Source organism: Falco biarmicus, chromosome 6 (assembly GCF_023638135.1).
Source record: "Falco biarmicus isolate bFalBia1 chromosome 6, bFalBia1.pri, whole genome shotgun sequence".
Classification (NCBI taxonomy): Eukaryota; Metazoa; Chordata; class Aves; order Falconiformes; family Falconidae; genus Falco; species Falco biarmicus.
The window spans coordinates 76,364,596-76,392,093 of record NC_079293.1 but is presented as its reverse complement, the minus strand read 5'-3'; the positions used below and the strand labels follow the sequence as shown (position 1 = coordinate 76,392,093).

At 41.2% G+C, this 27,498-nt stretch overlaps 2 protein-coding genes across 4 annotated transcripts in view; both read right to left on the bottom strand.

The window, feature by feature from the left end:
- Window positions 1–13,501, bottom strand: part of CDC5L (cell division cycle 5 like) — a 35,108-nt gene extending 21,607 nt beyond the window's left edge. Inside the window, exons 1-11 of the mRNA XM_056343248.1 lie at window positions 13,342–13,501; window positions 11,012–11,115; window positions 9,942–10,103; window positions 8,984–9,111; window positions 8,064–8,163; window positions 7,590–7,808; window positions 6,309–6,453; window positions 5,996–6,184; window positions 4,446–4,594; window positions 1,665–1,827; window positions 51–215 (exon numbers count right to left, since the gene is read on the bottom strand). Coding sequence (XP_056199223.1) covers window positions 51–215; window positions 1,665–1,827; window positions 4,446–4,594; window positions 5,996–6,184; window positions 6,309–6,453; window positions 7,590–7,808; window positions 8,064–8,163; window positions 8,984–9,111; window positions 9,942–10,103; window positions 11,012–11,115; window positions 13,342–13,386 — 1,569 coding nt within the window. The 5' untranslated portion in view covers window positions 13,387–13,501. The remainder of the gene's footprint in view (window positions 1–50; window positions 216–1,664; window positions 1,828–4,445; window positions 4,595–5,995; window positions 6,185–6,308; window positions 6,454–7,589; window positions 7,809–8,063; window positions 8,164–8,983; window positions 9,112–9,941; window positions 10,104–11,011; window positions 11,116–13,341) is intronic.
- A 948-nt stretch (window positions 13,502–14,449) lies between these two features.
- Window positions 14,450–20,715, bottom strand: LOC130151598 (zinc finger protein 91-like). 3 transcript variants are annotated; one of them, XM_056344074.1, is made up of 4 exons: window positions 20,574–20,715; window positions 19,732–20,361; window positions 18,410–19,093; window positions 14,450–18,058 (listed from the first exon to the last, which is right to left on the bottom strand). In XM_056344074.1, the coding sequence occupies exons 1-4, from the start codon at window positions 20,614–20,616 to the stop codon at window positions 16,614–16,616; spliced, it is 2,802 nt and encodes a 933-aa protein (XP_056200049.1). In that variant the 5' UTR covers window positions 20,617–20,715; the 3' UTR covers window positions 14,450–16,613. The 3 variants fall into 3 exon arrangements, with proteins under 3 accessions (XP_056200049.1, XP_056200048.1, XP_056200050.1); XM_056344075.1 differs by having other exon boundaries at window positions 17,624–17,759; XM_056344073.1 differs by having other exon boundaries at window positions 14,450–19,093.
- Between the last annotated feature and the right edge of the window lie 6,783 nt (window positions 20,716–27,498).

Below are 27,498 nucleotides of genomic sequence, written 5' to 3'. Positions count from 1 at the left end.
CTTTTTATTTTACACAAAAGGCACTATCTGTATCACACACACACACCAACCTGCTTGCGGGCATCTATATCGGCAGTATCTTCTACAAAGGTTTCATCTACTTCATGTTCCTCAAGTTCTTTTTCTGCATTTTCAGGTAAAACAATCTCAAAGTCGTTCTTTGGTGCAGGAAGGGCCATGAGTCCAAGGCGCAGATGCTCACGAGACTCTCTCTCCTGTTGAAATAACAGTAAGATATAACACTGGATTCACACACTAAGGTGCAATACAATCAAATTCCATTCACCTACATTAACAAATATGAACAATACACAACTAGCATCACCTAGCCATCTTAGTCTGCTGCAAAGCCAACAGAAACAAAATCCAATTGAAGTCTAACAGAAGAGGCATGTTACTAATCCAGGCTGGCCTGCAGACCACCACCCCAGAGTTTATGCACTATTTAAGCACAGAAACTCTGTGATACTAAAAAAAAAACCCATCAGACAGCTTTCTTAAAGATAGCTAATGAAATCTTCAAACAGGCTGAAATACTTTCAAGCAAAGCAGCATGGTACCTACACCTCCCAGTAGTTTCAGACAACAGCAGAGACCCACATAAATACCTTTCAAGAAACTGAAAATAGGTAAAAACCTGCACACACTGATGACGGACACAGCAGTTACTTGCAAGCCTAACTGGAACTTGTTTCCTTGCCGTTGCTCACAAATCTGGGGACTGTGACATAGTACAAAACGGAGACCACCAGCACCAGATCTGGAAACAGTGGAGTCAATCACAAAGTTGAAGCCCCAGTTTTCCTTCTAGCAGCAAAAAGCTTTTTTACTATAAAAAGGCTGAGACAAAACCAAACTAAGTATAAGGACACCAAATAAACCTCATTCTTCAAGCTAAGAGGAAACCTGAAATTCTGAACCTGCAGTTATTTTTGTGAGAAGAACATGCCAAAAAAATTGAAGTGGATATCCTTAGCTAGCCCAAAAAGAAAAATGTCAATAGCTCTGGTGGGAGATATCCCAAAGCCACAGTCAAGGCTGCAGATTCAGCCACATAAAAGGAGTTCCCAAGGTGCTACCTATTAGGTATATGCCCTTTTATACCGTGTCTAATTGGCAGGGTACATCTGGCTGAATCTCCAAGAACGGAAACATCTGTTGCCAAAGGCGATGAAAGAATCTGGATGGGACTCAGATTACTGGACATCTCAAACCCAAGCGCTCCTAATGACAAAAATTAAACTCCTTTAGCTCAATGTTGTCAACACGACAGACTGATGAAAAGGTATTGTAGTTAAATCAGGAAGCCAAGATGATGAGGGATTTGAGGGCTGCGTAGGATTGCAAGAAAAATGAATCTTTGCTTGAGACGTATTTCCTGCTCAACTTCAAAGATACAAGGAGGACTGAAGCTGAACTATGTCTTCTTTCACAAACAGCTTTAGAGTGCTTTTACTGAGCACACTGAAAGCCATTCCAAGTGGCAAGATTTCTGTTCTTTCAAATAAAGATTTGAATTTATCAGGTGGTGAGAACAGACCTGTAGACAAGCAGTAGAAGCAATACTTGCTTTTACTATAAAGTAAAATTCTGTTCAGGACATGAGAACTAAAAATCCTGAAAATTAACAGAGCACTGATTTCCACTTCTTAAGTGCTTCTTACCATTTGTTTTGCATAAGATGGGTCACTGTAATCTGCCATTCCTTCTTCTGGGTTGATGTTCAATTTATCACGCAGTGGAGTTCTACCAGGAGTTGTACCAACCACAGGTTTAGGAGTCAGCCCTCCACGGGGAGTCAAGCCTTCCGGTCCATGAGAAGGTGTTCTAGAGGAAGTGCGGATACAGTCATTTATTTTTTTCCTAAAGAGCTCTACTTTCAGTGAATGCTGCAAAAAGTTATGTACTGTTAATAAATTCAATCTAATTTTTTTTCTGGAGCAGCAGTGGAACTATAATATGCAATTAGAAGAACCCAAAATGTTGTTTAAACCTGTCAAGGGGTAACCAAGGACCTGTCCAGCAGAAATCTAGGCACATCATTACGTTAAGATAAGTTCCAGGAACTATATTAACACAAACTGCTGCTTTTGAGAGAAGGGATTACCAGGCACTATTCTGGGATACAGTAATCAGGATTTAATTGCAAGCTGTCATTTCCCTAGCGCCCATGACAAGTCATTCATTCTGAATGCATCAAGGCTTAACAGCTGGCCCATCTTACAACTGAATGAATCACTCTGAAGATGCCTCTTTGCTTTCACCCATTATTGAAGGAGTAATTACATCACAATAATTACTTGTAAGCACCTAAGGTTAGGCAAAATGGATTAAGCCTTAGACTTTGTAGGCCTCAGTTGCTTCTCCTCTAGACTGGGAAAAAACGTTCTCTGTCCCAGCAACCTACTACATGGAAGGCCTGCAGACATTGTCTTGGATACAATCACAGGTTTTCTGTTGCCAACTTACAACGAATGAGGTTTCACTTAGTGATGATGATAACAAAAAACTGATAAGATATTCTTAAATGTCTCAAAGAAAACAAGTTCAGGAAAAGGAAAAACTTTTAGAAAAAAGCCTGTATTATGGTACTCATCTACACTAATGGAAAGAGTTTTAAACAGTAATGACAAATATGTGTGCTGTAGATGACAAGCCCAGCAGAGACAAACTGAACAAGATGACTTAATACGTCATTTCCACTACTAGTTACTGTAATTCTGTAGTGCCAGTAAGATGCCATGATGATGGATAAACACAATTGTACCTATGGCCTGACAAACGCTACTGGTCCTCTTTCAAGGGATACAACATTCCCTTATTTACTGGGTATGTCTGTGAGAGGCAAGTGATTCTTTCCTCTTGTTTGAGGTTTTACAGATTTTTATGAACTCTCATTAGGATAAAAAACTACCAGCAATAATATTTGTAAGATGACACCCCAAAAGAAAACCCAGCAAAATTAATTTTTACGTTTTCAAATGAACATTTCATAGGATATATTTACTTTGTTGATTATACTAGCAGAAAATGTTTTATGCTGGCTTTTGAGAAGGAACAATTTCCAAGTAAGGGAGTTGGTTTTTTCTAGTTGTCTCAGTTCCATTTAGTGTTTAAAACCCTATTACAATTTCCAACTTAATACCTTTTAAGAAAATTTTTGTAACTAGGATGTGGGGAAAAAAGCCCACCACAACAACGCCCCCCAAAAAAACCTAATGCAAGGCAACAACTTCCATAAACACCTTGCATCAAAATACTACAAATTTCATACCATCATAGGAAAAAAAGGTGTGCTTAATTTACTACTTGCTTTTTTGGCCTACATAATAAGATGATGGCTCTGCTTCACTACTCTGCCTCCTTAAAAAGTTATGGCTTCCCTTTATTTTTTTGAACCATTTAATGGATTATTTTTTTTCTCTCTGCTCAGGGTCTTGAATTTTCACACTGACAGAGCATTTCTGCAAAACAAGCCAAATTCATAGAGAGGCACCATATTTACATGTGCAAATCTGAACTTCAGAAGCTAAAAAAAAAAACCCACAACCCCCCCACCACCAAATTAACAACAAAATCAGAATGTCTTTATATTTTTTAATATAAAATAACCCAAATGAACAGCCAGATCACTCCAGGCCAAACTCTACATTCATTATGCATCACACTGACAGCAATAGATTTCCAGAAAAGGATTTATTTATGTAGATCCAATTAAAAAGCAGGGCTTTTGCACACAGCTTTTAAACAACAAAATAAAGCTGCTTTTGAAAAGCTGCCATAAAGGTCCTTTTTATTTCATTCTCCACTTTGCCTACTAGTGTGACACAAGTAAAATTAGAACCTAAATTAAAAAAATTGACAGACAAAATGTACCAAGTGTAATATTTTTTAGCTGTATGGTATTTGGCATTTGTGGGATATATATTTATTCAGGACCCACCATAAGAGTTAAACCAGCAATTCCATACTATTTAGATTGGCAATATAATAAATATTTTATTTTGGATATATATGGCTTATAAAATATTTACTTCAACTTCTCAAAAATTCAGTGTGGGTTTGGCTAAGGGACCTCCCACACCTTTGAATCAGAGGTAACACTTTCGAAAGGCTAGGATCCACATACAGAATGACACTCCATCTTACTATTTATACTCCTGTATTACTCCAGTATAATTTGTATTGCTCCAGACCACAGAAGGCCTCATTTTGGGCCAAAACTCAAGTGCGCTACACACTGTAAAAATACAGATGATGTGGCTGAGCTTGTGAAAGACACAGAGAAGGAGAAAGTTGCCTAAGGGCTCCAACTAAAAGCAAGTTAGAATTTGTTTTGAAGCGCTGATCATGACCTACTGTTTCACAGATCAAAATCCACTCTGTCCCCCCACCACTAGATATGTAGCCAGCCAACAACCCATCAGAAAAGGAGTCTGCTTTACCTGAAGGGTGTGGAAAGCACTGTATTTGGAGTCTGAACAACCTGTTTCTGTGGCGTTACCCCCGAGAAGTCACTTTCATGCAAGGGAGTGTTAAGACCTCCTTTCAGGGGGGTATCCACATTTGTGAGAGCCATCAAATTCTGGGCTTCCTGTATAACAGACAACACATGCAGTACATCACTTAAGACTTTCACAGCCACACTCTATTATACATGTTTAACAGATTCAGTAGCAGTAAAAACAGCTGAAGTTATTTGATGATCAATCAGCTTGTGGAAAATGCTTAACACTTAACTTCAACATCCATAGCCTCCTATTTATAAACCCTACTGTTCTACTGAAAGGTATTCTAAACTTCATTTTCAGTAAAATGGAAAAAACTGGAACTGCAAAAATAAATGGGTTACTTAATGTTTCAACTTCCTTCAGTTTGCCAGACTCCAAACACCTGCAAGATTTATTAGTTATCCTAAGGATACTGATTTTCAGAGGGAACAGCACACTTGCACTCTGAAATCCAAAATCAGGGAAGTTTATCCAAACTGCACTTCAAAGAGAATGTTCCAAAACAGATGGTCACTATTCAGACTTTTGGTCCATGAGTCAATTGGGGCTTTTATGAATACTCCCCTATTTTTCCTTTTTAGAAAGAAAAATTAAGTCACTCTGAAAATGAGCTGAAATAATGAATGAACTGCCTATAGCAATTAACTGCACAAAGGCTACTCCTCAATCTACAGAACTGTCTATAGGCATAACATTGTGATATATGTGATGTCAGAGTACGCCATTTGAAGGGGAACGTGACCATTCCTTCAAACGGCACTGCACAGAGACTTAGGTTATGATCTGTAGAGTGAGGAACTTTTTTTCTCCTATGAAACTGTTAAATTATAGCTCATTATCAACATAGGAGTTTTCTTTGTTTTATACACTAGCTGCACTGATGGCATTTAGCCATGTCTCCACACTCCACAAAACATTAACGAACACTATTAGTTTTTGAAAGAACCCAGACACTCACACAATCAGTGTAACATATATAATTCAGAGTTTGCAAAGGTAGGTTTTTTACAATCTTTGTCTTAAGCAATTTTAACCCAATAAAGTTCCAGGAAAATAATCTTGCGTTGTTGCAGTTAATTACTTCTTGTTAATTGAAATAAAAGCTGCATAGCAAAGCTAAGTAGGAAACAACATAAAATATGCTATTTTAAGGACATGAACATCATCTACATCTTTGATGCTGAGAGGTACCCAAGACAAACGGAAATTATCTAAGACCCCAGGAGAAAGGTTAACGCTAAAAGTTGCATGCAATATGTTACAACAAACAAAAAAGTATCATAGTGTTTTGAAACATGGTGACAACCGATCATACAGGAGCAGATCTGCTTCTATGCCTTCCAGTGTGTCCTGGAGATCATGTGTCAGTTCAAATCCCAGTACCACACATAATCTAAGGAATGTTTCTACGGTATTTACACCTTCTATTCAGTTGACCATTGCACTAACACAAAAAAAAACATTCTGTTACGTTCATACTCTACCTGCAGGATCCTGTCCTGTGCTGCTGGAGTTTTGGGAGTCCTTAGTGCTATGCTGTTGTTGGTCACATTATACTCAGATAGAAGAGTGCTGGAAGCTGAGTTTGTAATTCCAGATTCCTCAGCAGTCTGGCGTGCAATCTCACTTGCCTGGCCTACTTTTACAACTTCTTCAAGTTCTATATCAGATATCTTTAAAAGAGAAAATTCCAAGGGATAGTAAGATAAAATAAAACCAGAAGATCCACTTGTTAAAACAGAAACCACTGATTGGCATTGGCCTTCTAAGTAATTCTTTAATCAATGAATAGCTTACCTGAGGAGCTGGAAGCACTAGTTTACTTCTTTTTTTGGTAAATTCTGACACTCCACTGGTCTGTAGAATAGCTGAAGGCAAGTCTGACTCTTTTTTCCGTTTCATATGTTGCTTGTCTTTTTTGCGTTCTCTTCCCTCCTTTTCACTGTCATTATGGATGAGAGAGTAATTTTAGAACACACAGAACAGCTACACAGTAAACTAAACAAGCAGAGTAAAAAAGGTTGTATCCTGATCAAAGGCTGGACATGAGGAAATGAAACACATACCAGGAAGAGCAACCACCTTGTGGTGCAGAAACTAAGTGGTTAGATACGGTCTGCAGGTCTCACAGCAGAACCTACAAGGCAGTATAATGCTTCTAAACTATGGAATTAAGCAACAGGTGGTTGCTTCAGCTACAATCGACAGTGTCACTGGAGCAAGAAGAAAAATGTCAGTCTGATAATCTAGATAGCAAGAATCAGATGTGAACAGTCCCTTTTTCTCCAGCAGCTGCTAAGTTTTCTGTGGGATATGGAAACCAATTTCTCTTCAGTATTTAACAAAAATGGTATTTATTTAAAATAGCAGTGGAGTCAGCCTGTGAAATCATAAGCTTCAGTTTGAAGCTCCTGCCAGACCCTCTGAACTAAGAGCCATACAGAAAGAATCAATTAGATCGCAAGCTAATAAACCAAATCATTATGTAGTATCAGACCTCCACCCTCAGTAAAAAGCAGTTGGCAGAAGTAGTGGGAAATGTAATTCCACAATTAAATATGTACCATACTGCTCAAGATGAAGATGGGCATTTAATTTCTCAACTGCATGTTTTGGGATTTTCTGGAGGGAAGGGGAGAAATTAAGCATTTAAGGAGATTCTACTTCAGAACAATTCCATCAAAAGCAACACTACAAGTAAAATCTACTCCTGTAAGCAGTCTTAATGTTATTACTTGGAGAAAGGACTGCAAATACACAAGCAATCTACTTGTACTTGGTACAAAACCATCTACTGCTACTAAGAAAATGAACCTCAAAAAACTTACCATTTCCATTTAAAGAGCAAGTATGTGCATGAGGAACTTTATTCTCATGGGAAAAAAGGCAACTAGATCTTTTAGAAAGATTAAAAAATACAGGGGACTGAAAAGGCAGAAGCAAACTGCACTACTATCTGTCCCACTGAAAATACTGTATTTCAAACATTTCCAAGACTTAACACTTATACATACATGGTTTGTTTGTTTGGGTCGTTTTTCCAAATGTACTGTTACGTCATTAGTAAAACACACTTACGATCTTAATTCTCCATCCAGGTCTTGCTGACGTAGCTTCCTGAAATCTGCATCCAGGGTCTGGTAGTTTTCCTCTGATGTATCATAAAACCCAGGGGCAGGCTTCTTCTCAAATGGAATTTCTGCGTTATAATCCACACCTCTCTTCTTTTTTCTTTTCTTCTGGATCTCAATTCCAGCAGCCCGAAGTTCTCGTCTTTTCTGGAGAGCAGCAAGACGTCTAAAGAAACAGTAACACTATGTGACCTAAAGTACACACCTATAGACGGCTCCTAAGATTTGGTACTACTTTAATCAGTTGCTGCTGAGATAGGGCTGCACGTACATATTCAAAAAAGAATGAAGCCCTTGCCACAAATGACTACCAAACAGTCTGACTCTGCAATGACTTAATGCTTTGCCTCACTTTATGCACTGTAAATGCTCCAGGGTGAACAAAAGCAGTCCCAACATATAAAACTAAAAATAAGTTTACCTAGCTTCTTCCAGTTGCTTCTCTCTTGCTTTTCTTTTGGCCTTCTTTCCCTGCGTATTAGCCAGACGAGCTCTAGCTTCAGACAGCATTTCAAGTTCATCTACAATAGTACAGATAAATACACCTATGAATTTGCACTTACAGATGGAAGTAAGGAGAAAAGTGACAGTAAGAGCAGAAAGCAATCTTTAAAAGCTGAATGAATCAATGTTTTCCCAGGAATTCTGCATGATCGCTAAACTAGTCTTCTCCAAGTAGCTCCAATACATTTTCTAAATCATTGGCCAGATGACATGAAGGCACTTAAGAAAAAAAATGCCTAACTGCAAAATATTCAAACTGACCACACTAATGAAATTACAATTTCATTTACATCTTCAGCTGAGAGTACTACGTTAGAGAACTTGTTAATTTCATTTACATCCAGACCCAAAAGCGCTGTGAACCTGTGACTGTTCAAAAACACCACTGGTCCATTAATGGAATTTTAGCAATCTTCATTATTTCAGTTCATAATATTGCTGTTTGCAAGGCAAAAAGTCATGTAGTTCTCCTGCGCTTCCACACAGATTCATCTGGGATGTATGAGCTAATGAGGAAAGATGAAGATACAGAAATAAGAATGCAAACAAGCAGAGCAGTTGCCAAAGCAAAGACAGTCAGTCATGGTAAGAGATGATGAACAGATAAGCAGGCAGAAAGCACACCAAGAAAAGGAAAAGTAAACTGAAAAAGTGTAACTGACTGACCAGACACAGAAATAAGACAAAACCTGTAAGAAAAAAATGATCAGGGAACAGCAGGGGGAAAAAAAAAAAAAAAAAAAAGACAAAAGAAACCCAGGGTACAGAGGCTGTGTAAAAGGAAAACCAAAGAGATCAGATTTCTGCCAAAAAATGGTAAACAACCTCCCATCTTACCTTCGTCCATGTCAATAGGATCTGGCCTGGCTGGTTTGGTTTCTGGATTTGGATCAATTTCTCCAGGTTTAAGTTTCCGAGGATCATCAGCAGTTTCTTCCTCATTGTCTCTCTGAGCAGCTTTGTCCCTAAAACCACATTGCATGTATGTCACAACTGGCTCTTTGTGTTCCCCCAGACTCATAAGAACCACCCCTTAAATGCCCCTAAAGACTGGTCAAAGAACTTAACCTTGTACTATGCACCACACGTTAAACTTCTTACACAGTTACTGCAGGAAAGATTCATGAACATGGTAGTCATGATCTTAAATTGAGACGAGAGAGAAGCCAACATAGTATTACATTACAACAATAAAATATTATATAAAATACAACATTGACAAAGCTAATAGCAGTGAACTCTCCTCAGATAATCTGTAACAGTAAGAACAGGAATTCAAGCAGTGTAACAAAACAATCGAGTTTCCCATTATGCTTTTATACTCAACCAATCACACCAGAATTAAGAGAGCTCAGAAGGGAAAATAGCACTTTCTCATGGCCTGAAGAAACCCTCTGTAGCATACAGAGATGACAGCTGCACATTCAGCCATTTCAACATGTGTTTTATGTCTTGTCTTTTTTCTTCTTTGTCACATACCCATTTATGTTGATCAGCCAATCAAAAAATACCCAAATAAACCTGAAATGGAAGCCTATCAAGACCATCAATCTTGACATTCCCCTAGCCAGAATGACCAGAAGCAAGAAAATATACACCTATCTCTGTTCAAGCTTGCTCTCCAGGTTCCAGAAACAACTTCTTTCAAGCTAGGCATTGAATGGTCCTTAAGGATTTGCTTACAAAAGGACTTGGTCAACTTGAGACCATCATACTTCAGCACCGTGGGAGCGCATCACTACAACAGACTTTGCAGACGTTCCTGTTATACACCTCTAGCAAAACAGCAACTCACAGCAGAAATTCATAGTGTTCCAAACACTGTGCAGCGGTTCTTCCAATAATTGGGGCAATGGTTCTCCACTGTGTTGGCATTAGCTTGGCCAGGTGCAGCAATTTCTCCTCCTCTTCCCGTGACCACTCTGTCTTTTTGATGCTTGGGTCTAGCCACTCATACCTGTTAAAAAGTGAAAAACTTAAGGATGACAGATCCAAGCTATCCATTGACTTGTCTTCAATTAATTCAGAACAGTGTTTACCCCAATCATCACAATGAGATTTCAAGATCCTGTCATGCATATTTCATACCATTTTTTTTCTGTACAAAAGGATGTTACTCCATAGTATTTTTATGACATATGTATTTCAGCTTTAAAACACACTATTTTCCATACAGATACTGCCTCTTCTTCTTTTCCTCATCTCTATTCTGGCAGGGTAAGGAGTCACAAAATTAATCCAGAAAAAGAAAAGTAAGTATCGCAACAACAAAAGGTACCAGAAATGATAGATTTGTTTGGTCTGGATCGTTCAACAGTTACCTTACTAATCTTTAACTGTGCCAGTACTGTTACCTTTACACAGAAGTATTCTAATAAATACGTGCAGCTCAGTACTCAAGAAACTAACTCTGATACATGTATCTGCATTAGTTTTAAGCTTCCAATTTTTTATATAAAATTAAATTCCACAGTGCAATTTCTAAAAATTTATCCTCAAGCCAAACTCTCGTTATGAAAAATGAGAAAATTAAAAAAGTAAGAGAGATTAATATCTTACAGTTTTACTTTCTTGGTAATGCTTATGATTGTTATGTTGATTAAAACGTGTAAATATGGGGAAAAAATCACATATACAATTTTAAGTGATCCTGCATTCGCTAACACTGCAGTCACTGACAAAGAGAATATCTGGCTACTTTTGTTGAATTACTTTCAAGCAACAGGAATTCGAAATATCACAGTAACAGAACTCAAACAATCTTAAAACTATTGTTCCTCTGTGGACATCAATTAATCTGTGGTAATTTCTAAATTCCTGCTGATTATGAATCTCACGTTCCCAGACATGGCACTTCTCACTTACCATCTGGCTTTGCACTGCTTTGCTGATTTTCTATGCAATAAAGAGGCAATACGAGACCACTGGTTTTTGCCATATTTCATCACAGCTGCTTTGAGAATTTCATCCTTAAAAAGAAGAAACCAACAAACTGTTATGAATTGCAAAAACTTGCAAAACAGAAGCTCAGCTCAAGCAGAGGAGAACACAGCAGATTTCATCTAATGGGCCGACCCACTAGAAACAGCACAGCACTGTTACTTCTTTTCCACATCTCATTCTCAAGATTAATGAGGATTTGTATTTCAAAGGCAAATCAAATCCACAAAGATTAAAGGAAAAAGACACGTGACGATTACTGTGACTAACTTCACAGACCCAACAGAACTTCCAAAACTGCTTTCAATGCCCTCTAAAGCACAGTCTTTAAAGGCTCTCTATGTCTTCCTTGAAGGACAGCAATAAAGAGGTAAGGAAGTGTTTGTCTGGTAATGACACAACATTGGGGAAAAAAACACCAGAAATAATATATATCTCTGGGTGGCTTGTTTTAAATAATACCATATAATTATCATAATGAATCACTTTAATGTTCAGAATGTCCAAAAGTGATGATCCCAAAGATTATAAAATCAGGGAGGTATGTGTAAATGTAAAGGATTCAGCTTGGGAGCCAGGTTGTTCATACACTTCGAAGTATGTACTGAGATTTGATCAAAAGCTACAGGTCCTATCAACTGTCTGTCAACCCATCCGTCCATCCCTCCCTCCCTCTCCTCCCCCCAGATAAACGGGTTAATTATTTCTGGTTTCCTCACAGGTCAGAAAGTAGTGTTTTAAACACATCAAAGCTATTCTTGCAGCCTTGTCAACCACAGATGTTCCTCTTCTGTATCCAGTAAGTACTTGTAGCTGTGTTCAGAATCTGTTCAGCTGTACCATGCAGATGCTAGTCATCAAGGACAGATACTCTGTCTAGCACAGACATCTCTCAGAGCCGACAGCAGCTTTAACTGTAAGCTGATGACAAGCTCTAGCCTGAGCCAGCAATCACAATTTATGTAATTTCTATTAAAAAAAAAATCCTCTTGTGTTTTAAAATTTACTTGGTGTTATATGGCAGGCAGTAGCCATAGTGATGACATAAGCAGGCTTTTTCACAAGTAATCCGTCTTTTTACAAACGACCAGACATCAACTGGTTCCATTTTCTGTATTTCTAATGCTGTATGTATAATCAAAACGTTGATCAAAAAAATAGCACCAAAGAGAGCTATTTCATCTCTGGTACACAGAAACTGGTAAAACAATGATCTATTTAATGCACTGCTGTTTCTCTTAACAGTCGCTAAAACTAGTCAATTATGGAAGCTCGCAAGGATGGGATAAGCACACAGTGGTTCTTCTGCTTTCTGCTGACCACCCCCAACTCAGCTACCTCCTGGCACACAGCTGTTCTGTCGCATGTGGTTAAAAGCACATACAGCACACAATATGTATACCTTCTGTTATTTTTTCCTCATTGCTTTCTGGAACTATGTACATGCCTAGTGTTCGCAGTATACAGTGGCAGAGGTCTGGATTTTACAGTGTTGGGCACATCATTTTGCTTTAAACATGCAACTAATAAAACTCACATCCTTGATTTATCATGTTCTTTTCCTTTTCATGATCGCTTGCAGTTCCGAAAGCACGTGTGGGCAAAAATGGGAGGGCTTTGGGTTTTGGTGGGGACTTCCCCCTCTTTTTTGGAACAACAGATAAATTTCTGTGTACAAAACACCTCGGGCTGCAAGTGATGAGCCCACACCCATCTTCACCCTTGCCACATTTAGAAGGGTCTTCAAGGGCAAGAGATTTCAGCAGCCTCATACCCCTAGCGAATAAGAAACCTGCCTATGCAGTGGAAGACACAGTCCAGTCTGCAAAAGGGACACCTCTGAAGACAACAGGGCCCACGCACACCCTCCGGGTGCTGTGGGGATGGTTTCTGCAGGAGGTCGGCGTGGCCGACCCCCCCGCGCTCCTCCACATGCAGCCTTCAGGAGAAACGACAGCTATGTGTTTCAGGCCTGGGCCAGGCTGCTGAGGAACCGAGCCAGCCAGCGCCACAGCGCCTGCACAGGCCTAACCCTCTACAGCCCCCGCCAGAGAGGGACCAATATCCCCATCTCCCCCCCTGCCGTTACAAGACACCCCGCTAGATGACATCCCCCCCCGCGCCTGCGCGCCGCGACCCCACTACCAGCGCCTGCGCACTGGCGCAGGGCAGGCCGCCCCCCCCCCCCCCCAGCCCCTGAGGCCCCAGCCCTTGGGGGGGGGGGGGGGCGGAGGAATTACAGAGACCACTCTCACCTCGGTGTTCCGCCACACGCCGCCTTTAATCATAATCCGCGGCATCTTGGCGGCGGAGGGGTTCGAAGCCCTGCAGAGAAGAAGCGGGGAAGCGTAGGCTGCGCCGCTCGCCTCAGCGGGGCCTGCCCTCAGCCCGCGCAGGCGCTCTCCGCCCTGAGGGCGCGCGCTCTGCGCAGGCGCGCGGCGGCAAGGGTAGGGGGGCGGAGGGGTGGGGGGGGCGGAGGCGGCTGGCGCAGGCGCACTGCGGCCACGGAACGGAGGGGCCGGGGGGGGCAGGGGCCGTGCGCAGGCGCACTGCGGCCGGGGCCAGGGAACGGAGGGGAGGGGGCTGCAGCTGCTGTGCGCAGGCGCAGCCTCGGCGGCCCTGCGCCTCCTCGGGGGGGGGGCGGGGGGCGCTTCAAGGGGGCGCTCTGCCCTGCTCTGACCACGGTAAGGGCAGCGTTCATCCAAGGGGGATGAACAAACGGGGAAGGAAGGGGACAGCAGAAGCGATTCGGGTTTCACCAATGCTACATTTACAGTGTGGTTAATCTTGAGAAAAACACCTGCTTTTGCTGTAGCCCAAAAGGAAATTGAAGCATATAGTAATGTACAGTTTAAAAATAAACACATAAATAAATCCAATTTCCTTCCTTCTGCTGCAAATAAACCTTTTTGGTGGTGAACCATACTGCAGCACCGTGTGATTCACCTATACACATTTACTTCACGTTTAACTTTTATTCATTTATTCAGCAGCTGCATAGCAGATAAACTGCCACCTATTTGCTCGAGATGTCATTAGTGTAATTGCCTGCTACATTGTACTGCTTTATCCAAATCCATAATGTGTTCATAAAGAAAATTAAGAAAATATTTCTTGGTTGAAATAGAAAACTTCATGGCATGATTTAGGAAAGGCTTTGATTTATTTTTTTTAAACTCTGCAAAAATAAAAAATATACCTTTAGCTATCAATAAAAAAAAATAGAAAATAAAAAACAGCCCATGTCCTTATTTTTAAACAAGTATGCCTTCACATTTATATTTCTCTGATTTGTCAGAATCAGAATTCCAGCCCCTAGAAGTGCAGTGAATTGCATAAGGAACAGAGAGGAAACCTCAGGAGTCATGAAACACTATTTATTTTTATTAGAGGCAATGACCTGGATACAAACTCATTAAGGTCCAACTGAAAACATCTTCTGTTGTTCTTCCTTACAACTAAAAGAAATTCACACTGTTTACAAAGCCTTTTTAAAGCTTTCATCAATTGATTTATCCCTCTTAAATTGGGCTCCCTTCTTCATCACTGTACACCATACTTTCAAACAATTACTCTCCCAGATTTAGCTTTCCTAGTCTCATCTGATATATAGGCTTACAATTCTCTTCATTTTTGTTTCCTCTTTGTACCTGTTCTTTGGAGTTTTTCTTCAAATAAATGATCAGTTGTACAGTAATGCAGGGAAAAATTCCTCCATGCTTGTATAACACTGTTGCCCAGAAGTAATTTTCTTTATTTGTATCAGGATAAGGTTCTTCTTTCTCACAAATGTATCAGGTGGCTACTCAATCATTCACTTATTCCCAAACAGTGACCTCCCTTGCAGTAAAAACATCTCTAAACACCAGGGGTCAGATATTTAGTTGTCTGATTTTAGTGCAACTACAAAGAACTAGATCACTTAAATAACTTTGCTGAGCTGGCCTTAAAAACACACAGCAATTGTGATTTTCAATCCGCCCTTGGAAAGCTGCATTCCAAATCACATAATGGCTGCAAGCCTTCTGGTCATCTAGTCCAAGCTCTGCTCAAGCAGGGCCACAAAGAGCTTGGTTGCCCAGGCCCACATCCAGATGGCTTTTGAGTATCTCCAAAGTGGGAGACGCCCCTATGTCCTTGGACAGTCAATTCCAACCTGCCTCCTACGTTACCAGAAAGCCTCTGCAAAGTATGAGCTGTGTTTATAAACAAAAGGGACAGGTAGCACCAGCCCTTTGCACTGTCCTTCCTCAGCTCAAGAGGGTAACACCACTGTTAACAATAACACTGAACATGGAACAGTCAGCAACATCCACACGCAGCTCTGTGTAACTCTCTAAAACAATTTTTTTGTCTAGATTTGACCATAAAGTGGAAGAAGCATCCACCTGCCTTCACCGCACCAGGTAACAGCTGCTGTTTGGCACAAGTGGTCCTTATAGGTGGTATTTTAGAAACCAGTAAAGCTCTTAAAGAAAATACATTTTACAGTTCAAGATACTGCTAAGGTTTTCCATGTAACTAAGTAGCATTTGCAATGTATCAGCAAGACGTTAAACTAACAGAAGTTCCTTGAAAAGTATTATATTGTCTATTTTCAGAAACAAGGAGCACAGTAACTACCAGCTTGAGAAAAGGAATTTCATACTAGATTAATATCAGGTATTTACTTAAAACTGAAGATTAATTTATCAATTCTCAGTATAAAATATATGATTAAGGACATAACTGTTTCCGTCAGACTACTCAAAGAATTATCAGAAGTACAGACAAGAGAACTGCCTAATAAAGAAAATACGTTCATATCCCAATTACCCAGCAATGACACAAATCTTCTGTTCCTGAAATTTTGTGAGATACTATTTTTTTTCCTCTCACAAGTATTGCAAGAGAACCTGGGATCAGGGAATGCAACTTTCAGCAGATGGGATGTACCATGAAGCCTCCAAACACAATTTTTAAATGAAAAGTTATTACTATACAATGTAACGTGCACCTCCTTCCCTCCCTTTAAACATTGTGTCAGTTAGACAAGAGTTATTTTGGGGTTTTTAAATTCATTTTTTACAAGAAAAGAAGTGGCACTGTTTAAACTGATGAACACTGCCCAAATTATAACTGACCTCATGCTATTATGAAGCTACTCGGGCATGAAAAAGTTCCTCCATGATCTTCTCTAGCAGAGTCGGTGCTAAAGCTGAAGCTCTCAGCAGAACCTGGAGCAAACTAGTACCCCGAGTTACCCTGAGTTTCACGCTGGGCCAAAACACTGGATGCACCCATGGTCAGCCATTGCTCTGGGGACAACAGCAATGAACAAATTCAGGACATGCAAATCTGTCCAGAATCACATGCCAACTTGCAATTTTGAAGCTTATGTTGCTGCTTATGCTTTTCCAGACATTTTTTGGTAGGCAGTCTCACATCAGACTTTTCACACTTGGATTTTTTTGTGTGTGTGCTTTTACATGCTTTTGGAAAGCACGTTTATCTACCGTAGAAAATTTACACCTCTTGCAGCGCAACTTTAGTGAGTCAGTAAGTGCCTCTTCAGATGGCTAGATGTGCAGAAAGCAACAGCACACTGACCACACTTGAATGGCTTCTCCCCTGTATGAATTCTCAAATGTAGCTTCAAGTTTCCATTGCGGGGTGTGCAATAGCCACACACTTCACAAGTATGTATTTTGAAAGGTAGCAGCTTTTGTTCACAGAGCCAGCCAGTAGATGAGCTTTCCTCAGAAGAGTGTGAGGCCAGATGCTTTTTCAAGGACAACCATTTGTTTGTTGAATAGTCACAGCTCCTGCACTTTAAATACCCTATATTAAAATGTGTCACACTGTGTCTTCTCAGGTGACTGGAAGTACGAAACTTCTTCTGACAAACACCACAGCTGTAAGGTTTCTCACCTGTGTGAGTTCTTACATGTACTTCAAGATTGCCTAAAACATAAGTAGCATACTCACACTGTGCACACTGATAGAATTGTGGCTGACTTTGTGCTAGCAAATAATTTTCTTCGCCCCTTCGGACATCTGGCTGTAGTCCACGGACTTCTGAACCATGCAAGGAATGGATGCCGTTTGAACCTTCCAAGAAAGCGAAGTCTCTTTCTGGACACAGGCTGATTTTACGACACAATTCAAGATTCTCTAAGCTGTTATCTACATAGAAGCTATGGCCAAACTCATACCCATCCCTTATGTGGGTAACACTGTGTTTCTGCAAATGGTTTGATGTTTTAAATGTCTTATTGCATTCTTTACACACAAAGGGCCTTCCATCTGTATGTATTTCTAGGTGCAGCTTAAAGTCACTATGAACAGCGGTAGCATAGTTGCAGTGCTGGCACTTGTACGTTTTGAATGTAGACAAATTTAAAGGCCACACATCCTTTGTGTTTTCCACAAATTTATGATATGCATTATCATCTTGAACTTGTGAATGACAGGCCTTGGAGTCAAAGAGATGTCCCTCTTTGGAAATGATAGCATCTGTGTTGTATGAGTTCAGAGGAGCTTCTGATTTATTGCCGATAACAGGTAAGCTGCTGCTTCCATGGCTGTTTTCAGGGAATTTCTTTCCAGAGCACATTTTCTTATTGTCACACACATCATCTGCCCACTCAAATTCTACTTCAGAAGCCAGCATTCCCCCATTGAGACAATTTTCCTTACCAGAAAGAGGTAGAGAAACACAGTCCTTAGAATCACTGTCAGATTCACATATTTTGCTTTTATGATATTCATTGCTCCAATTTGTATAACTATTAGCAGTAGCCTTAAACTGTTCATGACATTTCTTATGGAAGCTGAGACGTCCTCTCGTATAAAACACTATGTTACACTCATCACATGTGTAATTCTTTAAAGGTCTTTGAGTTCTCTTTCTTCCACGTAGGTGGAGTTGCTGCTCTTGGCATGTTTCCTTGCCAGCACATAATCTTCTGTGTCTGTTTAACCCCGTGGTGCCTGTGAATGAGAACTGGCAGAACTCACAGGAATACAGTTTAGTCCCAGTATGTACATAGCTATGCCTTACCATGCTTGCATAATACAACGAAAAAAAGGTGCAAAACCTGCACTGGTACAGCTTATACCCAGCATGCCAATACATGTGATTTAACAGATAGGATAAGCTAACACAGGAGTAATCGCACTGAGGACACTGGTAAGGTGGCCTCTCTTTATGTCCCTTCATGTGATGAATAAAAATCCTAGGCTTTGATGAAGCAAAGAAACAAATTTTGCAAGAAAAACTAATCGGCACACCCAGAGGTGTAAAGTCCCGTTTAATTCTGATGAAAAATTTCTCATACTTACTTTCTTTTTTCTTGGTGTCAGATTTTCTTTCTTTGGATCTTCTCTGTCTAACTTTTCTCGCATTTATTCTATTTTTTCTTGCCTTTTGCAACCTAGTGATTTTCTTATGAAATTTAAGGTGATTCTTAAGGTTGAGAGAAAAGAGAAAGATTCTTTTACAAAAGTAGAATTTGTGTATTTTCTTATATTTATGAGCTGAATAAATATGTTTCTTTAGATGTGTAGTGCTTTTATATACAGAATTACAAAGCCTGCACTTCAAATTCAACCTTTCATTCTTATTTAAAGAACAAGATGCTTTAGAAAGACGTTTGATGGTCACACTATTACTTAGGCATGCCAAACCTTCCTGCTGGCTTTGGAATTCTTTTGGGCTTGCATGAGGAGAAACAACTTTTTGTTTCCGGTTTCTTTTCTTAGCATGTGGCCTTAATGTCTCACAAATATGCTCTCCAGTAGTATTTGATGCAGCAGAAGGGGAAGTGTTTGTCTCCAGTTTCCCTACATCTTTTAGCAGTTCTTCTGAATTAGGAGAACATCCATTAAGAAGTGGAGCAGAACAATTATAGGTAAATTTCAGTTCTTTCAAGCCATGTTCCAAAAGAGAACTCAGAGTTTCACCTTCATATTTGCTTCCCTTTATGTTATTAGCTTCATTTTCTCCATTCTTTGAAGAATCAGGATCTACATGGGGATAAAAAGTCACATACATGCCATTTCATACAATCACTAATGTTCATGATTAATTGGTAGTAACAATCCCAAACTGTCTAATGACTTGCTTGCTCTTCACTCTTTCCTTAATATTTTCTTATCTCCACTTCTTTCCTAATGTTTCTCTCAATGCTTCCCACCCCCACATTTAAATGTTTTAAGAAGAGGAATCTTAGTTATGAGCCTGCTTCTTCCCACTTTCTTCTTTCATTCAAAGCTCTGAATTTCACAGGAGAATGCTGCATCCCCTGGTTTTTGATGAAACAGCTTTATGCCAGAATTACTGTGAAAGTATTGCCACTAGACTTTGCTAGGACTCCAATCTCACAAGTACGATGCTCCTTCTGATTTCTTCTTTGTATTTCATTTTTTCCCACATGAGGCGCCACCATTTTGCAAACTGGAGCAGAACGAAACAGTACCAACTTATTGTAGTTTCACTACTTTTCAGAGAAGTCTGTGAAAGAACTAAGCATACTCCAGCCAATGTTCTCTTCCTGCTGCATAATCTACGCTGAAATGCCTACTCTAAAATAAGTGTTTGGCATTCTTTCCATAGACTTTCCCACCCATTTAAAAAACTTGCACTAGTCTTATTAACAACTTACCTTCCATTTTAACAACTGCCTCCGTCTCCTTGTGGATTTCTGGTTGTGTCTCTTGACCACCATCAGAAAGAACACTTGCAACACTGACAAGTTCCTCTTCATGTTGGGATACCACTGTCAAAGTCAGCTGTCCGCTTGTCCCAACGGTATCATCTCTGCCCTCACTGTCAGCAGAGGAGAGAGGCAGCCGAATCTGAAAGCCATCATCACTATCACATTTTTCTCCGTCACTGGTTTTGTTTACCTCTGTAAGCTGTGTTTTGCAAGACAATGTAGGCAACATGTCATTTTGCCTATATTTATCTGTGTCTGCATCACAGTGGTCACTTAACAGATCAAAATGGTTGTTACATGCACTCTCAGCAACCCAATGTTCTTCAGAGTATTTCACACTACGATCCTTATTTGAAGCAGGCTTGTTTTCTTCCAAAATGCTTAAACTATCACTGTCATTTGCAGGTGTCACATCACTTTTGAGGAAAACCCTGTTGTTTAGGTGACCCTCCTGCTTGCTCTCCTTCCTCAGCTCTGGAACGCTGGCTGCTTGCTCCTCAGCCTCCGCCCAGAGAAAGTCATCATCGCTCAGCACTAAGATAGTGATCGGGAGAACGATTTCAAAGACATTCGACTCTGAGGACAGGAAAAATGAGATTATTAAGGCTATTTTCAAAATATCTCAACTACTCGCAGGCCGCCCGACACCCCGCCGGGCCTACGTGCCACTGCGCGTGCGCACACCTGCCCCGCCGCCGCGCGGACGGGATAGTTACGGAGTCCCCCTGCGCCTTCCCCCGGCCCGCTCAGAGCCCCGCCAGGTCCCCACCAGGAAAACGGGCACCTACCGCTGTCGTCGGCCAGCTCCGAGCTCCCCTGTTTCACTGACATGTCCCGACACGGACGGACGGACGGCTCCCTGCTCGCATGAAACCACCCTCTCCGGGCCGCAGCGGCGCTGCGCTCTCACCCTCCGGGGGTGGGGAGAAAGTGGGGGCGGTGCGCACAGCTGCTGCCTCCTGATTGGAGGGAGCGGCGGGGGGCGTGGCCTGAGGAGGCGGGCGGGGTCTGACCCGAGCTGAGGTAACTGCGCGGGCGGTGGGAGCCGCTCGGGCGTTTCGGTGTAAGTGGTTTAAAAATCAATTTACTCACCCATTACCTACCCCTACCCATTACCTACACACACATGGCCAGCCACACAGGTAAACTCGGACAGAAAACGTAAAGCACTCGCACAAATACGAGTGGTAGAGATGGCCTGATCCTGTGCCTCTTCACTGCCTGATCACAGTGGGATTCTGCTAATGGAATGAGCATACATACATATATATATGTATGTGCATACTAATTGTAGAGTAATGAAGCTGGGTTGATTAGCATTGATAATATACAACTGTGGGCTGGCTTCAGGGTTGTCGGGTTGGTGATGTAGATAAGGTGCAGCTGTAGCTGTTCTGTTAAGAGGGAGCTGTCAAGGAAGAGAGAGGAGGAAGAAGCTGAGAGGAGAGAATGTAAGCCCTGGATGAGGAGAAGGCAGCAGAGGAACTGGTATGAAGAGTATGTTGGTATGAGATGGTAAAAGACCTTGTTGCAGCTGGCTAGTTTGGAGAGTGCTGTGACACATACTATATATATGTACACACAGTATAGATCATTGCAATAGCTGGTGTTGTGCTCAAGGTCTTGTTTATGGGCAGAGAAACAGCACACTTCATATCAATCAATAAATATTGAATTGAGATATATATATATATCAAGCCAAGAATTTGTTTGCACAGCTGATATCTTAACAGCCTAATTCAAGAATCATTATTAGTCTAGATCTAATTATTAGGGGAAAAAAAGAATAAAATGGTGTTTAGAATACTTGTGGAGAAGAAATCTCAGTAATAGCAATTCAATTAGAACTGTAAAATATGTACTTAGTTTCTCTCACCTTTTCTTGGTGTTATGCTCACCTTTTCATTGTTTAAGTTTTTGACAGTGAGGAGAATAACACCTCAATTGTCATCCTCAAGTCTTTCATTAGTAAGAATATGGTGTAGATGTTGCTGGTTTCTTTTTCTTGCAGTAGTGGACTTTCATGTTCAGCCCCCGTACTGAACAGTCCATAAGCTGTGAGTTACAAAATTAGTCCTAATTTCATGGTAATTTCCCAGTTCATTGAGGCAAGTATCCACCCTGTAGTCCATAAAGTGGAAACATGCCTATTTGTTCCTTTTCCTGACATGGTGTACTTCGAGAGTCTATGTTTTGTCTGAGTTATAATTGATCTGCCTCCTATGATGTAACACCAGTCTTCTAAGGTCCATACTGGCACCACTCCTTCACACAAAGTGAATTGTTTCCATTCTTAGTGAGGGCATATGATCATATGCCATAGCTTGTTGCTTCTTCCCCTGGTTTTGTGGTACTGTGGCTCCCTACATCCAGAGTGGCTGCAAATTACAAACAAAATGGGTATGCTGGAAAATTATTATGCAGGTACCTACGCTAATTTCATTTTCGGAGCTAACGGGGCTTTGAATCTGGTTCAGATTCCCAGTCCTGGTTTTTCATTAACGGCTTGGTTAAGGGCTTACAATTTCTGCAAACATGAGTATAAAATCTCTAGGAAAGTTAAATAGTCCCAAAGAAGATCTTAACTCACGGAAATTTGTATGTGCAGGGAGCTTTCCTCTAGACAAAGGACACTTTGCTGTAACAGCCCCTACAAGCCCAGAATGAAATGGCCTGCCTTAGGGAGGGGCAGGAGAAGGGTGAGCACATAACCAGGAAAATGTGGGAAGCTAAGTGTGTGTAAAACATTTAATTGATTATGATTTATTTTTCTGTAAAATCAGATCATAACTAATAATGATTATACTCTTAAGATTTGGATTATACTGACAGTAGGTTCTGTGTTTGGCTGCTGCCTCAGCTATAGCCCTGCAGTGTCGCAGCGCTGACTGTGCCTGGCCACAGACCCACTAATACGGACCCTGACCCTGATCTGTGGGCTCCCTACCTCGCCTGGCCTCAGCACCATGGACTTGCTTGTCTGTTGCTGGGCTGTACCTGATCCTGGCAACCCTCATGGGGCCCGATCCTGACCATGACTTGCTGACTTGTGTTCCCAACCTGACCTTGGATCTGCCCCATCACCATGGTATGAAGAAATAGTGCGAAATAGGGACAATAAACATCGACAATAAACATCGATTGTGATTGTATACGTCTGCTCAAGGAGTGTAGGTGTGGTGATTGGTCACATAACCATATAGTTTTAAGGAAATAACTAATGAAAGAAAGAGTCTGTTCTTCTTCCTCTAACAAAAGGGGCTATTTACAAAAAGGATGAGAAACATTCCAAGGTTATCTAGAGGGAGCACTAAATCTCCTTGCTAAAGAAAACTAGATGGCTTACAAGGACACGAATTAGCTGCAAACTTGCAAGACCACCACATTCCAGGCCAAGGACTGATAAGCTAATTATCATATGAAACAAGAGTAGGCACGGTTTAGGTAACGAATATGTATAGGCGTTAATTGAATATTCATTTGTTTTATTGTATAAATATGAGATGGTTCATCACTTCGGGTGTGCATGACTTTGGTGGAACGATCCCACATGCACCCAGCGCTACCAAATAAAGATAACCTCCGCTCACTCGAATATTGGTAACTGATTCTTCAAATCAACCATTTGTCTGATGACCTTGTCTTATTGCAACAGGCACTGCTAAAAGGTTTGTCCCCATCTTTCTTGTAGACCTCCTTTAAGTACTGAAAGGCTGCAATAAGGTCTCCCTGGAGCCTTCTCTTCTCCAGGCTGAACCGCCCCAACACTCTCAGCCTGTCTTCGTAGGAGAGGGGCTCCAGCTCTCTGTTCATCTTGGTGGCCTCCTCTGGACTTGCTCCAACAGGTCCATGTCCTTCCTACGTTGGAAACCCCAGAGCTGGATGCAGCTCACGAGAGCAGAGCAGAGGGGCAGAATCACTCCCTCGATTCTGAAAACATATATAAACTCGTGATTGTGTACAATAAATCGACATTTGCTTGCATCAAGCAGCGTCCCGTCTCTCCATCACAGCACCTTGACCTGCCGGCCACGCTGCTGTTGATGCAGCCCAGGGTACAGTTGGCTTGCCTGCTGCAAGTGCACATTGCTGGCTCATGTCCAGCTTTTCATCCACCAGTACCTCCAAAACCTTCTCAGCAGGCTGCTCCCAATCCTTCCATCCCCCAGCTTGTACTGATGCCAGGGGCTGCCCTGACCCAGGTGCAGAACCCTGCACTTGGCCTTATTGAACATCATGAGCTTCTAGATGCCTTTTTTTAAAAAATAAGATAACTTTTCCTAAAGGCAAGATTTCAGCCTCCTTTTAATAGAAGCTAACATGAAACTCCAGGACTGTTAGAATGAGTAACCAAAATCCCGTCTTTCTCCTGCCGTTGTAGGTAGAAACACTGGTTTACTTAGTGAAATTCAGATGGCATAGTTACGTCTTCAAATAAAGTGGCAAAACCACTAGGCAGGAGCGTTGTTAAAACCCTCCTAATTGGGAATATTAAATTAGGCAAAGATGAGATTAATATTGGCTTCTGTGTTTCACCTCTCACAGAATCTGGGAATCTTTTCTGGAGTTAGAAGACTTGGAGTTGATACTCCAAGCTGGGTGAAGCAGATGCTGGTGAGCAGGATGTCTTGCCTAGCCTTTTTCCTGTCACAGCAATCCATAGGACATCGTTCTTCTTGTTCCTCCTGTGCAAAAAGAAGTAACAAACCAAACAAAAAAAAAGTGTCCTCCTGCAAGAACCGTCTGAACTTCCTCCACGAGAGGGCTCTATGGCCCTGGGTTTGCTCTGAAATGCTCTGCAATGAAGGTGCCTGAAAATCCTCCAGATCAAGCATAATCCTGTCCTGTTCATCTGGTTCAGAACATCTCTTATGGAAAGAGGTGACAGATAACATCTGAATTTCAAGTAGAATTAAGGGGAGAAGTACATCATCTCTGTTGTAATTATTGAAGCTAATGGAAAGGTAATATCCCACACATGTGCTGTTCCCATTCCATAGGTGACTTTGAAAATGCACAAACCCCAGCTATTTTAGAGACTAAACTGCAAGAAACCCGTTGTGAACAGGATTTGTTTTTTGACTGAGAGTCATACCTGAATTCTCAGTGATGTATACACTGATTTGTTGTAGTGATTTATGCCTCAGCCATTTGCTGAATCTTTTTTTCCTGAGCTAGTCCCAAATTTGCATTTTGTAAGTGCAGGGGTTAACAGCTGAGAAGGATGTCACAACTCAGACAGCTGGTGTTTCTTGTAATCTGTGTCTGCATCTGAGGAAATGCTTAACTGGGAATGTTTTAGTTGTTTGTATATTCTCACTGGAAGGAGATTACTATTTGTTTCCATTCTTTTTTAAAGCATAAACTTTTAAACAATCTTATCTGAAAAATATCTCCCCCCTCAAAAAGAAAACACCTGTGAAACTGTGAAAACTCTACAAGGCTATAAATGAGAAGCCTTTTTTCTTGAAAGTGAGTATTTCCACCCTTAAAGTAACAAACTATAACTTGCAGCCTAGTACTCCTTGGTACTATCATCCAGCAAACAGAGTGAGCATGCAATGGCTGAAGAATGAATCTGGCCTGTGGAAAGTGAGTCTGGGGAACAGTGGGGCTGCCTTTCCAAGCCCATTGCACAAAACTGTGTTCTGCAAATTCAAACTGCAGTAGAGTGATAGAAATCTGCCTGCCACAATGCTTGTGCCTGCTCTGCCTACTAACTTTGTGACAAATCTGAGAGAAAGAGGGCATCTGCAGATCCACTGTTAACTGGAGGAGGAGTTGCCACTAATTATTAATAGCTGAAAGTCTTTATTTATGAGCTTCGATTATAACTATCCATGCATGTGTGTGTGTCTTGGCCAATTAATGTCTTTGATTTTCTAGATAGCAGTGACAGAAACAGGAAAATGCATATGAGATACTACATTTTTGAAAAATGTACTTCGACAAAAACAACCCAGCAACCTACAGCTTCCTGTCTGCAAGATAAAAATCAGATGCTGAATTGTACTGAAACTGTCTGTGCTGATTAACAATCAAATATGTCTCTTGTATTTATGGAAGATAATAAATTTTGAAAGACAATACAGAAAATCTAGAATGCTATGAGAAACTGAAGTATTCCCAATAAAATGTAAATATTTGAAGGGTGAATTTTTGACACCTCTGCGGCCAGAATGGTGGCCCAGTTTTACCTTAACTAACATAAGGTCTCTGGGGAAAACTTATAGTGGCCTGTCAACAGGGGGCTTATAAGAAAGACAGGGACAGTCTTTTTAGTAGGGCCTGTAGTGATAGGACAAGGGGGAATGGTTTTAAACTAAAAGAGGGTAAATTTAGATTAGATATTAGGAAGGAATTCTTCCCTGTGAGGGCGGCGAGGCACTGGCCCAGGCTGCCCAGAGCAGCTGTGGGTGCCCCATCCCTGGCAGGGCTCAAGGCCAGGCTGGACGGGGCTGGGGGCAGCCTGGGCTGGGGGGAGGGGACCCTGCCCGTGGCCGGGGGGTGGGGGTGGGTGGGAACGAGATGATCTTTAAAGGTCCCTTCCAACCCAACCCATTCAATGATTCTATGAAGGCATTGGCCTGAAATGCCTAACTTGAGAGTGCAGTCACCCCAAGCTGCTTCTAGAGCAGTGGGGTTTTTTATCCTCATGCCTCTAATGCTGTACGTTGGAAGGGCCTGTGAGAGTAGTTTCATAAGGTCTTATGCTTCAGTTTGCCAGCCAGGGCTCTGTACCTCCAAGAGAGAGCATTAAGACTATTGCAGGCTGAAGAAGGTTGAAACCCATGGCTGTACAGTGAGAGCAGAGGTGAGGTACTTTTATCACTTTTAGAGTGTGTCTTTCTTGATTATGGGAGAAATCCATGGAAATTACACTCCTAATCTGCAGTCTTTGGCTACTAGACTAAAATGGAGTACATGTGGCCCTCTCCATAAGTATCTGTTTGCATAGGACCTTGCTTAGTGGAGTACAGTGACCACAGTCTCTAAGTGCTGCTCCTGTATAAATACTATTATTGCAGCAGTTGCACATGCCACTTTGTATTTCATGCTCCTGATTCCATTTCTATTAGTGGCTGTGTGTCATTATCACTCACACAGATACCAGCAGAACCTGCCATTTGTAAATGCTGGCAGATGGCAACACAAGTCCGTTACTAGGCATTACAATGTACTGTTTAAAACCTCAGGACAAATATGGTCACCTATAGATGCTTTCAGATTGTCATCTGGCCATAGACATCCACTGCTCGTAGTGGTCATTAGTAATTTCAGCTAAACCTTTGGGGGTTTGGCGTGTAACAAAAAGTCAAGCTGGAAATATTGTAGTTGAGCAAAAAGCCTGAAGCTCCAGGGGTAAAATATAATGTCACTTTTAGACTAGGGGGAGTCAGAGAAATTTTCCTAGGAAGATAATGTAAGAGCAGTTACAGTTTGGCAATTAGAGCAGGAGAAGAGGTAACTGAATACAGATCCAGCTGGAATAGCATAGAAGCAGGCTGGATGAGTTGGAAATGAAATCATTAATCAGCTAACATAAAGAGGAAAAATATCTCTAGGAGGGTTGGTCAGCACAATATCAGCTGCATTAGGACTATGATCTACAATGACTGAGAGCTTTTTAAGAGCCAGGATGTTGCAATAACAGACCAAGACTTAGTAACTAGATGGCTTCTTTTATTGTACAACCTGCTGGGTTGTTTTTCA

Bases quoted from the DNA above. Each gene is read 5' to 3' on its own strand.
- LOC130151598 (XM_056344073.1), bottom strand. From the start codon at position 20,616: ATGTCAGTGAAACAGGGGAGCTCGGAGCTGGCCGACGACAGCG. The intron at 20,362-20,573 runs GTAGGTGCCCGT...TCCTGTCCTCAG, and splicing joins GGAGCTGGCCGACGACAGCG to AGTCGAATGTCTTTGAAATC. The intron at 19,094-19,731 runs GTAAGTTGTTAA...ATCCCCATGTAG, and splicing joins GGCAGTTGTTAAAATGGAAG to ATCCTGATTCTTCAAAGAAT.